Consider the following 14,361-nt stretch of genomic DNA (forward strand, 5'->3'; position numbering starts at 1 on the left):
CTGCAGCGGCGACACTCTCTGCGAGATGCGACGGCAACAGCTCCTTGCGACACACAGTCCCTCAGAAGGCCCAACAACAGCAGCAGGCACTTCCAAAATACTTTGGGGAGCTGGGGATGAAGTCCACTGGTCCTGGTACTTCGTTCAGGGGGCAAGCTCAGTTCAAGCCCTTGGAGATCTTTAAGCACAAGTTGAAATAAAAGTCTTTTTAGTCTTTTCTCCTCTCCTTCAGCAGCAAGGCAACCACTGCAGGCCAATCCCCCAGGTCAGGGACAGTTACTCCTCCTACAGCTTTTCCAGTTCCTTCTCTTCTGGCCGAGGTTCTTCTTGTTTCAGCAGGATCTGATCTAATTTCTTGGGAGCAGGGTCCCAATACTTATACCCCTAATTCCTTTGTTCCTCTGGGGTAGAGGGGCCTTTGCCCAGTCCAAACCAGTTCTTGAGCCCTCTGTTGACATGACTCGGCCTTTCTATTCAGGGTGCAGGGCAGAGACATCAGCTGCTCCGCAGGAGGCGGCGCCAGCATTGTGGTAGCAGAGCACAACCCTATTCAGAGCCCAGGTGTACTCCTCCCACCCATCTGACTGCCAATCTTCCTATTCACCACCAGGCTACCTAGCCCTGCCCCTCTGGGTTTCCCCAGCCCTGTCACTCACACAACCAGACAGGCAGATACACATCATAGCAGAGGCGGGCTGAAATGGTCAGGCAAGCAAATACCAACTTTCTAAAAGTGGTATTTGCAAACACAGAATATTAAAATAAACTTTACTAAAAGATGTATTTTATTATTCTGAGTTCAGGCATACTAAACTCGAATTTCTACCATGTTCCCTGGGTCTGTTAGGATCATAGAATGTAACAATTCTGACAGCCCATTCTGGCCTATGGAGAACAGGTAGCCTTACAATAGTGAAAAACGAAAATGGCAGTAATTCACTATTAGGACATGCCACACACATCAGGGCTTGTCCTACCTTATGCTTACAATGCACCCTGCCCTTGGGCCTACCATAGGGGTGACTAATATGAAGTTAAGGGAAGGTTTAGGGACTGGGAAGTGGGTGCACTTACCCAGTCAGCATGACAGTACCAGACTGCACGCAGGTTCTGCAGTGGCAGACCCTAGACACATTTTACTAGGCCGCTTCTGTGGGTGGCACAACCAGTGCTGCAAGCCCACCAGCAGCATTTGTATTTACAAGCCCTGGGCACTCCTGGTGCACTTTACTGGGGTCTGACAGTAAACCAAATAAGCCAATCATGGAATCCAAACAACATAAACATTTTAAATAGGGAGCACTTGCACTGTGGCACTGGTTGGCAGTGGCACAGTGCCCTGAGCAGCTAACACCAGCAAAAACATATGAGGCACAACGACAAAATGTGGAAGGGAGACTCACGCCAAGGTGCCAGGTCTAACACGTGTCCCCTCCAGCTGAAAAGTGGGGAGAACTACCCTACCCCAGGGAGTTCCTCATCACTAAGGCGGAAAAATCTGGACAGACCGTCAGCATTGGCGTGATCTGTACCAGGGCGGTGTTCCACCGTGAAATCCATACCCTGTAGGGAAATGGACCACCTCAACAGCTTTGGATTCTCACCCCTCATATGCATCAACCATCTGAGGGGCCTGTGGTCTGTCTGAACCCGGAAGTGAGACCCAAACAGGTAGGGTCTTAGCTTCTTCAGCGCCCAGACCACAGCAAATGCCTTACGCTCAATAGCACTCCATCTCTGTTCCCGTGGTAGTAACCTCCTGCTAATAAAGGCTACAGGTTGATCTAGGCCCTCCTCATTAATCTGTGAAAGAACAGCCCCCACACCATGCTCTGAAGCGTCTGTCTGGACGATAAACTCTTTGGAGAAGTTGGGAGCCAAGAGCACGGGCGCCGTGCACATAGCAGCTTTCAGGGCCTCAAAAGATTTCTGACAGGTGTCAGTCCAGATCACCTTCCTGGGCTGCTTCCTTGAAGTCAGCGCTGTCAAGGGGGAAACGATGTTGCCATACCCCTTGACAAACCTCCTGTAGTACCCGGTGAGACCTAGGAAGGCTCTCACCTCTGTCTGGGTTTTGGGCGACTCCCAATTCAGGATGGTTTCTATCTTGGGTTGAAGGGGTGCCACCTGGCCACTCCCAACTTGGTGTCCCAAGTACACCACCGAACCCTGCCCGATCTGGCACTTACTCGCCTTGATCGTGAGGCCTGCCCTCCGCAGCGCCATCAACACTTCCCAGAGGTGGTGCAGATGTTCCTCCCACGTGGAGCTAAACACTGCGATGTCATCCAGGTAGGCTGCACTGAACGAATCCAGCCCAACCAACACCCGGTTGACCAACCTCTGGAAGGTGGCAGGGGCATTTTTCATCCCAAAGGGCATAACCCGGAACTGGTAATGCCCATCAGGGGTGGAAAATGCTGACCTCTCTTTGGCCCCCTCGGTTAAGGCGATCTGCCAATACCCAGACGTTAAATCAAACGTACTGAGGTAGTTGGCAGCCCCTAGCCGATCTATGAGCTCATCAGCTCTGGGGATGGGGTGTGCGTCAGTCCTAATGACCGAATTGAGTCCTCTGTAGTCCACACAGAACCGGAGTTCGGGTGTGGCTCCCGGCGCGGCAGCCTTTGGGACCAAGACCACTCGGCTGGCCCAAGGACTGCTTGAAGACTCAATTACCCCAAGGGCAAACATCTTGGAGACCTCCTCCTTGATGCAGGCCCTTACCCTGTCAGTCACCCTGTAGGCCTTGTGCCTCACAGGTGTACTATCCCCAGTGTCCACATCATGGACGCACCACACAGTGACACCGGGAACCAGGGAAAACAGGTCAGAAAATGGTCCCAGCAGCTGGCGACAATCATTCTGTTGCTCAGGGGTCTGGGTGGAAGAGAGGATGACACCATCCACTGACCCATCTTGCTCTTTGACTGACAGGAGGTCAGGAAGAGGCTCGGTCTCCTCCTCCATCCCAGCATCTGTTGCTAAGAGCATGCCCACTTGGGACCTCTCCAAGTGGGGCTTGAGGCGGTTGACATGTAGGACTCTTAAGGGGTTCCTAGGAGACTTCAGGTCCAACAAGTAGGTAACAGGACTCTTGCGCTCCACAACCTCAAAGGGACCGGTCCACTTATCCTGGAGCGCACAGGGCTCCACGGGGGCCAAGACCCATACTTTCTGCCCAGGCTGAAGCTCTACCAGAGTGGCATTCCGGTCGTACCACCGCTTCATCTCCTCCTGGCTGGCTTCCAGGTTTGCCTCAGCAAGTTCCCTGAAACGCCTAGTCTGGTTTCTGAAGGCCAGCATGTAACTATACACATTCTGGGGAGGTTTCCTGGGAGATTGCTCCCAGCCTTCCTTTACCAGACTTAGAGGTCCTCTCACTGGGTGTCCGTACAGCAGCTTAAAGGGACTGAACCCCAGAGACTTCTGTGGCACCTCCCTGTAAGCAAAGAGAAGGCACGGTAAGAGGACGTCCTACTTACGCCTCATGGGTTCCTCAAGACCTATTATCATGCCCTTTAGGGTTCGGTTGAATCTCTCAACCAACCCGTTTCCTTGGGGGTGGTAAGGTGTGGTGAACTTGTAGGTTACACCACACTCTTGCCAAAGGGACTTCATATATTTAGATATGAAGTTGGTACCTCGGTCAGACACCACCTCTAGAGGGAATCCCACTCGGGAGAAAATTCCCATCAGCGCACGTCCCACCACGGGGGCCGTCACTGTCCTCAGAGGTATGGCTTCCGGGTACCGGGTGGCATGGTCCACCAGGACCAGGATGAACCTATTGCCCATCGCTGTCCTAGGGTCCAGTGGCCCTACGATGTCAATCCCCACTCGCTGGAATGGGGTACCGAACACAGGGAATGGTTGGAGTGGAGCCTTCTGCTTCCTTCCACTCTTCCCACTTGCCTGGCAAGTTTGGCATGTTCTGCAGTGAGTATCTGAACTCCTGCGCATTTGGGGCCAAAAGAAGTGGGTGACAAGCCTTTCAAAGGTCTTGTCCTGCCCCAAATGTCCTGCTAATGGCACATCATGAGCCAGCCCCAGTAGGAAGGCTCTGAAGCGCTGGGGTACCACCAGCACACGGCTGACCCAGGCTCAGCAACCTTAGGCTCAGAATACAGGAGGTCGTTCTCCCAGTAAATGAAGTGTGTTCCAGACTGGTCACCGTTGGCCTGGTCTGCAGCCTGCTGCCGCATACCCACAAGAGAAGGGCATTCTTTCTGCTCCCTGCAGAATTCTTCCCTGGAGGGTCCTCCTTCCTGCTGCCAATGGGTCAGCTCAGGCAGGTCCCCCAGTTCAGCTATCTGTTCCCCTGTAGGTTCCAGGGCATCCCCCTCAAGGTCTGCTCCCTCCTGGACCGTGGGAACTTCAGGAGCCGGTTTCCCGCGCCCCCTGCTCCTTCTCTTTAAGGCCGGTCCCTGGGCCTCCCTCTCAGGCTCCAGGACCTCTTGAGTACCCCTACTGGCTGCCATGGACCGTGTGGTGACACACGCCCAATCCGGCATACCCAACATCTCCAGGTGAGCACTCCGCTCCACCTTAGCCCAAGGTGAGCTCTCCAAGTCGTTCCCTAACAGACAGTCAACAGGCATGGCGGGCCTCACAGCTACCTGAAGAGTACCAGAGACCCCCCCCCCACTGAAAGGGAACCTGAGCCACTGGGCAGTGACTCTCGGTGTTGTCGGCGGCAACAACCGGAAAGAATGCTCCTGGGACAACCTGCTCTTGAGACACCAGGTGGCGCTTGACAGCCGTCACACTGGCTCCTGTATCTCTGAGAGCTTCAACCCTATGGCCATTTATGGTCACCCACTGCCTGTATTTTTTAGTGTTCTCAGGCAGCTGGGTTTGGGGGACCACTTCACAGTCTCCTAATGAGACAAGGGACATCTCTGAGGGACCCCACCCACCTTGGACATTCGCCTCCTCCCCCAGGGCTACACTAGTCACCTGCCGGGATGGAGCACCAGTGGGTGCGGGTTTACCAAATAATGGACACTTCACATCAGAGGCAAAATGCCCCAGGTTACCACACTTGTAACATCTGATGGGCCCCTTCTGAACAGGTGTACCTGTCGGGGCCCCGGTCTGCTTCTGGGGTGGGGGAGGCTGAGAACCTTTCCCTTGGTTCCCTTGGGGATTACTTTGGGGCCCCTTCTGGAACTCCCTCTGTTTACCCTTGTCCCCCCCACTCTTCTGCTGGGGACCCTGCCCACCTTTGGCGGAATCTCCCACTTGACCCTTGTGGACCCTGGTACTGACCCAGCGGTCCGCCTCCTCAGCAAGCTTCCTAGGGTTAGTCAGCCTACTATCAATCGGGTGCTGGCGTAGCTCAGGAAAACAATTACTAGACAAGTGCTCCCATGCCATTAAATCAAGAAGCCCTTGAAAATCATTAACTTTGCTACCCTTCACCCAACCATCCAGTGCTCTGCAAAAAAAAGTCACATACTCAACATACGTACTGTTTGGAATCTTAGTGCAACCCCTGAACCTTTGTCTATACAACTCAGGGGTCAACCCATACCTAGACATCAAAGCAGCCTTCATATGGGGATAGGAATTATAATCATCTGAAGGCAAATCCAGCAGTGTATCCCGCCCCTCACTAAGGAACCGTCCCCACAACCCCGCTCCCCAATCTTTCTCAGGGATCCGGTGGGAAGACATGGTTACCTCATAGGCCTTAAACCACTGCCCTATGTCATCATTTTTAAAAAATTCCTTCACTACATCTTTGGGTATGTACACTCTAGACTCTACCTGCACTGGGGGTGTGCTGCCACCAGAGGGAGTGCTTCCCAAACCCTGGGCTTTCAAATCCAGCTCCCTCATTATTCTGTCATGCTCCATTTGGATTTTTTTCTCTTCCATTAGCATTTTTCTCTCTTCCATTTCCATTCTTTTTTGTTCCATGGCTAACTGCCCATTTAGTTTGGCCATCTCTATTTCATGAGCTCTGGTGTCTTTCCTGTCTGCCAACTCCTCTGGAGATAAACTTTTGTCAGAGACACTGCTACCTGCAGGGGAAGGGCTTCTCCTTCCTCTTGAACCCACTGGCTCCTCTGCATTCTCATCATCACTGGCATTCCTTGCTTCTACCAAGGCCCTCAGCGCCGTGTAGAACCCTGTTTTGTTTTTACATCCAGTTGTAGCAACATTAAACTTTTTGCAAAAGAATTTCAGCTGTGATAATGTGTAGCTGTCTAGTTTCTCTTCTTCCCATTTAAATTCGGTATCCACAGAGACTATGGATGATGCTTTCTCCACCATGGTTAAGCTTGGCAGTGCTCAAAAATAGACAGTCCAAAAAAAAGAAATCTACCAACAAGTATTGGTTGCGTTTAAGGTCTGCACTCACTAAGTAGTGTTCACCAATCACTGTACATGAGTCACAAATGGAAATACAGAATCCTCACCGCTGACCACCAATGTTAGAATCCGGGTTCTCTGGTTGGCACAGGTAGGTACTTGTGACAAGCAGGGAACCTTTCCTCTAGTCAGGGTAAGGGGTTACACTCCTAAAATAACCCCTGCTCACCCTCTAGGTAGCTTGGCGCGAGCAGACAAGGCTTATCTCAGAGCGTTATAGGTTAAGCATTTGTGAACACATACAGTAACCCAGTGACAACACTACAAATGGACACCACACAGATAGGTATATTAAAAATAAGGATTCTTTATATAGGATTATCACAAGACCATTAAACGAATAAAAATACACAATACGGTTGCTTAGTTGGTAAAAGGTTGCTTAGTTTCTCTCAAGTTCTTAAATGCGACACTTTAAGTCAATGTACCTTAGGTGCGACACGCAGGGCAACGAAAGTGTTGCAGCGATGCAGATGCGTTGAAGTTCTTGGTGCAAAAGAAATAAAGACGGGATCTTCCAGATGCGTGACGCTTCTCCGAGGTTGCGAGAAGGCCCGACTCGATGCGTCAGCTACAGCGGCGTCACCTTTGACGAGATGCGACGACAGCGGCTTTGGCAGCGGCACTCTTCTCCGACGTTGCGAGACGCTTCCACTCGATGCGATGCTGCAGCGGCGACACCCCTTCTGCGAGGTGCGGCAACCGCGGCTCTGACGGCGGCACGCTTCTCCGTGGATGCGAGACACTTCCGGACGATGCGAGACGCTTCCGCTCGATGCGATGCTGCAGCGGCGACACTCTCTGCGAGATGCGATGTCAACAGCTCCGACGGCGATACGCTTCTCTCCCTTGCGTCGCGCTTCCAGCTCCTTGCGACACGCAGTCCCTCAGAAGACCCAACAACAGCAGCAGGCACTTCCAAAAGACTTTGGGGAGCTGGGGATGAAGTCCACTGGTCCTGGGACTTCGTTCAGGGGGCAAGCTCAGTTCAAGCCCTTGGAGATCTTTAAGCACAAGTTGAAATAAAAGTCATTTTAGTCTTTTCTCCTCTCCTTCAGCAGCAAGGCAACCACTGCAGGCCAATCCCCCAGGTCAGGGACAGTTACTCCTCCTACAGCTTTTCCAGTTCCTTCTCTTCTGGCCGAGGTTCTTCTTGTTTCAGCAGGATCTGATCTAATTTCTTGGGAGCAGGGTCCCAACACTTATACCCCTAATTCCTTTGTTCCTCTGGGGTAGAGGGGCCTTTGCCCAGTCCAAACCAGTTCTTGAGCACTCTGTTGACATGACTCGGCCTTTCTATTCAGGGTGCAGGGCAGAGACATCAGCCGCTCCGCAGGAGGCGGCGCCAGCATTGTGGTAGCAGAGCACAACCCTATTCAGAGCCCAGGTGTACTCCTCCCACCCATCTGACTGCCAATCTTCCTATTCACCACCAGGCTACCTAGCCCTGCCCCTCTGGGTTTCCCCAGCCCTGTCACTCACACAACCAGACAGGCAGATACACATCATAGCAGAGGCGGGCTGAAATGGTCAGGCAAGCAAATACCAACTTTCTAAAAGTGGTATTTGCAAACACAGAATATTAAAATAAACTTTACTAAAAGATGTATTTTATTATTCTGAGTTCAGGCATACTAAACTCGAATTTCTACCATGTTCCCTGGGTCTGTTAGGATCATAGAATGTAACAATTCTGACAGCCCATTCTGGCCTATGGAGAACAGGTAGCCTTACAATAGTGAAAAACGAAAATGGCAGTAATTCACTATTAGGACATGCCACACACATCAGGGCTTGTCCTACCTTATGCTTACAATGCACCCTGCCCTTGGGCCTACCATAGGGGTGACTAATATGAAGTTAAGGGAAGGTTTAGGGACTGGGAAGTGGGTGCACTTACCCAGTCAGCATGACAGTACCAGACTGCACGCAGGTTCTGCAGTGGCAGACCCTAGACACATTTTACTAGGCCGCTTCTGTGGGTGGCACAACCAGTGCTGCAAGCCCACCAGCAGCATTTGTATTTACAAGCCCTGGGCACTACTGGTGCACTTTACTGGGGTCTGACAGTAAACCAAATAAGCCAATCATGGAATCCAAACAACATAAACATTTTAAATAGGGAGCACTTGCACTGTGGCACTGGTTGGCAGTGGCACAGTGCCCTGAGCAGCTAACACCAGCAAAAACATATGAGGCACAACGACAAAATGTGGAAGGGAGACTCACGCCAAGGTGCCAGGTCTAACACCCTTCTTGACAATGCCACGCTCATATACTTCGACCCTGACAAGCACACCGAACTGTTGGTAGATGCCAGTCCCATCAGATCAGGAGCGGTACTAGCTCTGGAACAAGAGCAAGGGTGGTGGGCAGCACTGGCCTTCGCGAGCAAAGCATTGACACCAACCGAAGCTGTCTATGCGCAAATTGAGCGAGAGGCCCTGACGATCAAGTGGGCCTGCAGACATTTCCAACTGTAATTAAGTGGCCAACCCTTCAAAGTCGCCACTGACCACCAACCTTTGGTCCCGCTCTTTCAGGGATCGGCTCCCCACCTGCCCCCGCGGATCTGGAGGTGGGCCGTACAATTGTAACATTACCAGATGGAAGTAATCTACCGGCCTGGGGCGAAGAACCCTGCCGATTTTCTATCGCATCACTCCACACCTTCAGAGGCTCAGGACGACATTGACGGTGTAGAAGACTATGTCAACATGATCTCAACTGCTGCCTGCCCCCAAGCACTAAGCCTGGAAGATATCAAAGAAACTGCTGAGGCAGACCCCGTCATCATCCGTGTACGGAATGTTGTGCAGAACAGCACGTGGAAATCTTCCTCCAGGATGCGAATGATTGGACGCATGAAAACAAGGAGAGTTTGATGAAGATGTGGGGGAGTGCGAGACTAATTCAGTACCACCCAGGATGGGATCCTACTGTGAGGATCTTGCATCATGATCCCAAAGAACCTGAGACACCATGTCACGTAGTTAGCGCACAGAGGACACCAAAGCACTGGAAAATTAAGTCAAGGATGTGAGAAAAGGTGTGGTTCCCCAGGCTAGAAGAAATGGTTGAAGACCATGTGCATAAGTGTCCCGCATGCCAATCAACAGGGGCGCCAGAAAGGCCGGCACCGGTAATCACCAAAGAACCATGCACAGACCCATGGTCTAAACTAATCCTGGATTTCGGGAACTTCCCCGACAGGAGGACCACTCTTGTCCTAGTAGCTGCCTACTCTAAGTATCCTATTGTGGAAGTAATTGACTCTCCAGCATTCATCCACGTGGCTCTCGTCCTTGAGGTGTTTGTCACTTTTGGCCTACCGGTGAAGATCGAAAGTGACAACAGACTGCTGTTCCACGGCGCGGAGTTCACCAATTTCCTCAAACAGCGAGGGAAATGTCACAGTCGGATCACTCCTCAGTGGCCCCAAGCCAACAGCGAGGTCGAGAGGTTCATGCGCACGCTGACCAAAACGATTAGCAACACCACAACTGAACAAGCTGACCCCGAACATCACCTACAATCGTTCCTTAGAGAATATAAGAGCACTTCTCACTGCACAACTCAGCAGGCCCCTTGGGCCCTGATGTTCAATGGGCCGTGGCGGGATTTCATCCCCACGTGCACAGGGTGGACACCGCCACCTCATGATGTTAAAAAATCCCAAGTATGCTACGAGGGGCGCTACATTAGAGCCAGTCAAACACCGACGGGCGAAGACAAGTTTACTTCTACCAGGCGATTCTGTTATCGTCAAAGATCGCTGAGCTGGGTGTAAATTCAGAACACCTTACGAGCCCGGGATTTGGACCGTCATCAGTAGTGATGGAACTATGGTGACGACCAAGAAAGGGCAAGAAGTAATAGCAATGAATGTTTCATGCTTCATGAAGGTTACAACCCCATTTCAACCCTCTGTCTTGGATCATACTGAGGATGTCGCCAGATGGCCGGAATCCAAGGGAAGAGACACAGTTAAGAGTGACTTCGCAAATCAAAGCCCGGGGAGTCCAGAAGGAAACCGGCGAGAAGTGCCACCTGGTGATCCGCCTACCTATAACCCGCCTATTTGCAGTCAATCTCATCGATACTTTCTCCGGCCCAATCCACCACCCACCCAGCAACTCAAGGACTTTGCATGTCGAGTGAAATGATCTCTGATCTTCAAAAGCAAGTTGGGGAGGGATGTAACAGGTTAGCGGTCCTGTTCTTTTGCGGGAGACCGGATGTAAATCCAGGCCATCCTCTGGCCTGGCATGGCCGGAGGGGTATAATAAAAGGGAGTGGACCACTTGGGGTCACACTCCGACACAGTACCACGGTGTGCAGGTGTGTTTGTAAAGATCGCTGAAGTTGGACGCAGAGAGAATGTAAGTGCGCGCCTAGATCTCCACACACACACACACACACACATGTAACCTGCAGCGTTGCAAAGCCTAATTTGATTGAATACTTCCGGAAGTGAGAAAATCAAGTTCATTGAATTAGGTTAATACAACACCTATTCATTTAAAGGCCACCTTCGCTCGTGACACAAGCAATGTAGCAGGATTGGACGGACAGGCATTGCATTCTATGATTTTCTATTTAGCTGGCCACTCTTTTGCTGTTGCAGAATGTGGCCCATGAAACCACATATGATACCCTAGTAGACAGTGTGGACAGTTTGAAGGGATTGGAAGTTAGCTCTGAAGACAGAAAAAGAGGAATCATCAATTCCGCATGAACCATCTATGCCGGGAGAGGGGGTGTAAGCTGGGACAGGCCGCGGGTACAATGGGGTAACGCTTCAGGGAGCTCATTAAGAGTCAAATCACATGCACGCATGGAGATGCCAACTTCCAAGAATGGGCCTTTTCTTTGTAACGGAACAGCGCTCCGTTTCATAACAACGTAATATTTTTCGAAACAATCATCAAGTTCTGAAACCAAGAGGAGTTTCGTTATGATGGGCCCCGGCGGCAAGCGATAATGAACCGGGCCACATTAAAGGGTCTTAGCGCTGCTCCTAGATAAAGAGGGCACATCTAAATCTGAATGGGGCGAAATCGATTTATTCCATTTGTATTACATAATTAGCAAATATGAATTTTGCTCGTTTTCTTTTTTTTCTTAAAAAATAGCTGAATTGTCTTTGCGCAATGCCTTAGAAATTAAATCTAATATGTTTCTACACAACACAAAACAGTATTATCGCAATCAAAGTATGCAGCCTAAAATATTGCGAATCTGCCAGAAAAGTGTCATGGTAAGTCGTGCATCGGGAAAAGTCCAAAAAGCTATTGTTACCTTTTCACATAATAAATGAACCATATGAAATATGAAATGTTTTGTGCACACGAGAGCCAAATATTTTAAGGAACTGTGAATTTTATTTTCATAATCTTTTATTCACATTAACACGTTTGAGATTATGACAGGTTACACACATAACTACATTGTCAAGCAAAATACTTTTACTTTTCAGAGACAATTTTGAAGTAGCTGGGGAAGAGTCAGTCTCCCTACACACAGACTACTGCCCCTCTTCCACCACACCCCCCTATCCACTATCGAAGATCACTGCCCTACCGTGCTCCATAGGGGTGCAGCTGAAATGTAAGCTGGATAACCTCAAATGACAATTGTTGCCAATGTTTCTTGAAGTAAATAGAAACACGCACCCCTACAAGGCTTTCTCACGGTAAGCGAGCGCACACATTATTTTAAAGGGAAGAGGGACCAGGCTTGTAAAAAGTTTGAAGCCCACTCGTGTGGAGACCCGAGCTACCTCTACGAGAGAGCGTCTTGGCGGGAAATGCTTACCTCGCAACGCGTCCCGCAGGTCCTGGTTCACGTGCCTTCCATTTGTTGTCCTCCCTCGAGGGGCCTGCCCTGCAGCGTTGTCAGTGCAGTTCAGACTCATTCTGCCATGTAGACCCCTCCAGAAAGACGGCGCGCGGACGTGTGACTTCACCGCCCAGCATCTGTTACCCTTGGCAACAAAGAGCGGCGCTCTTTCCAATTGCTGTTTTGAATTGATTCGCTAGAAAGTGCACTGGCTGTGCAAGCAGTAGAAAAACAGCGTGCGCAATGAAGAACACTCTCAAACTGATATTCGAAGAAAAGTTTGTGTCAAAGTGCCCCATAGCAACTAAACAGCGGATCGTCGGAGGTAAAAGTGATCTGAGGTCTTACCACATACACTGTTCGGCCTTTTTAGGTCTCGCCTGACCCAGCGCATGCGCTGGTTCGGCGAGACTTATTGAGAGGGCTCCAAAAAGTGCTACCAGGCCAGCCTAGAGCTACAGTGCACGTGCGCGGGCGCGCGCGCCGCGCTTTACCGCGATTACTTTCACTTTCGCTTTGATGTTTGATCGCGATCACTTTCGTGGCCGTGCGGCTGCTTTGCATAGCCAATAGGTCACGCTTTTGGAACCTTATAAGTATTTAGTTATGCAACTGTTACATAGCTAAACACTTATAAGGTCCCAAAGGCGAGACCTATTGGCTATGCCAATGCTTGTTTTAATTGCCATAGCTGGCTGAGGGTATGCCATGTTTTTCAGTCCTGATTTTCAACTATAGCAGCGTGTCCTAACTTATGTCTGAGAACGCTGGATCCATGGGGGCAGATTTACAAGCACCTTGCGCCATGTTTGCGTCACTTTTCCCATGTTAAAAGTGACGCAAAAGGGGCACAAGGGGCTTGTAAATCTGTCCCGTGATCTTTAGCAATTCCTTGCAAGGGATACACACTGAATATACATTGACTTTTTACATTAATGGTGATTTGGTCACAAATATGTAATGGATACACCACTCCTGACCTGCGTTGCACAGTTGCTTATCATAAGCTATGGGTCTAGTAATTTTAACTTGAAAAATGGGCTATAAGTCAAAAAGCAAAGAATGGCAAAAGGTGTCACTCATGACAAGGGGTCACCAGGTAACTATGCATTTTATTACACGATAGGAGACTCTATAATATTAATCTCCATGTCTTTAATAAAATCAGGATTCTCCTTCACCAACTGGCTATGAGAATCTGCAGTTTGCCTTATTGGTTAGGCCAATTTCCAGGTATTTTGGCATCAAATGCAAGGTAAAACGCTTTGCACCCCCCTTTTAACATACTCAACGCCTGCAGTAATCTCTCCATCATTGAAATTGTGCTTTTTAATTCCTCATGAAATATTCTTAAACTCTGGCAAAAACTACGAATATCAGGCAACGTATTCACAAATCTACAAAAGGGGTACCTTCACTTGAAAATTGGGACTTTCACAAGCATTTTTACACACATTTTATTTGTGTAGAGCCACTCACGAGGAGAAGGTATACAAAACACGCACTTGCTTAGAACACGCTTGCAGGTATGACAGCTTTGGAGTATGCATGATTGACAAAAAGCTAAGCAAGGTAAGCATGCACCGCAAAATGCTTGCGATGTTGAGATAGTTCACAGTCTCTCTCAGAAAGAGAGGACCACTCAGGTGCATAAAGCAGGGAACTCTGAAAGCTATGGGCTGGCCAGTAATCAGCAACTCCACAGGTCTACACTTGCATATAAACATTTCGCTTAACAGATTTCTAGGTTATGCATCTGCCAAATCCCATCACCCGGATGGTAAACTCCCATGAAGTTGGCCAGACAATCACTACGAGACTTCAGTACCAGATGAAAATAGCATGGGACAGCACTTTTAAAGTAAAAAAACAAAAACTGACGTGGCAACTGTTGGCTTTTGTCCTCCTCATCCCTTTTCACTTTGCAAATAACAGTTATATTATAACATTTGCTACATGAAAACATTTCCAGGGAGTCTTAAATTAACCTGTGCTCACCTTCTGGTAGCTTGGTACAGAACAGTCAGGCATAGCTTAAGAGGCAATGAGTAAAGTATTTGTTCAACAAAAATAATACTGCAAAAATTGGAGGTAAGCAGGCAAAAAGTTTAGGGGAAGACCAACCTAACCAGGCTGCCA

General features: G+C 49.7%; 1 protein-coding gene across 1 annotated transcript in view; it reads right to left on the reverse strand.

The window, feature by feature from the left end:
- The window catches only part of LOC146867030 (uncharacterized), a 119,060-nt gene extending 106,747 nt beyond the window's left edge, over positions 1-12,313 (reverse strand). Inside the window, exon 1 of the mRNA XM_085614786.1 lies at positions 12,199-12,313. Within this exon, the coding sequence (XP_085470912.1) occupies positions 12,199-12,298 (100 nt within the window). The 5' untranslated portion in view covers positions 12,299-12,313. The remainder of the gene's footprint in view (positions 1-12,198) is intronic.
- Between the last annotated feature and the right edge of the window lie 2,048 nt (positions 12,314-14,361).

Source organism: Triturus cristatus, chromosome 1_2 (assembly GCF_964204655.1).
Source record: "Triturus cristatus chromosome 1_2, aTriCri1.1, whole genome shotgun sequence".
Classification (NCBI taxonomy): Eukaryota; Metazoa; Chordata; class Amphibia; order Caudata; family Salamandridae; genus Triturus; species Triturus cristatus.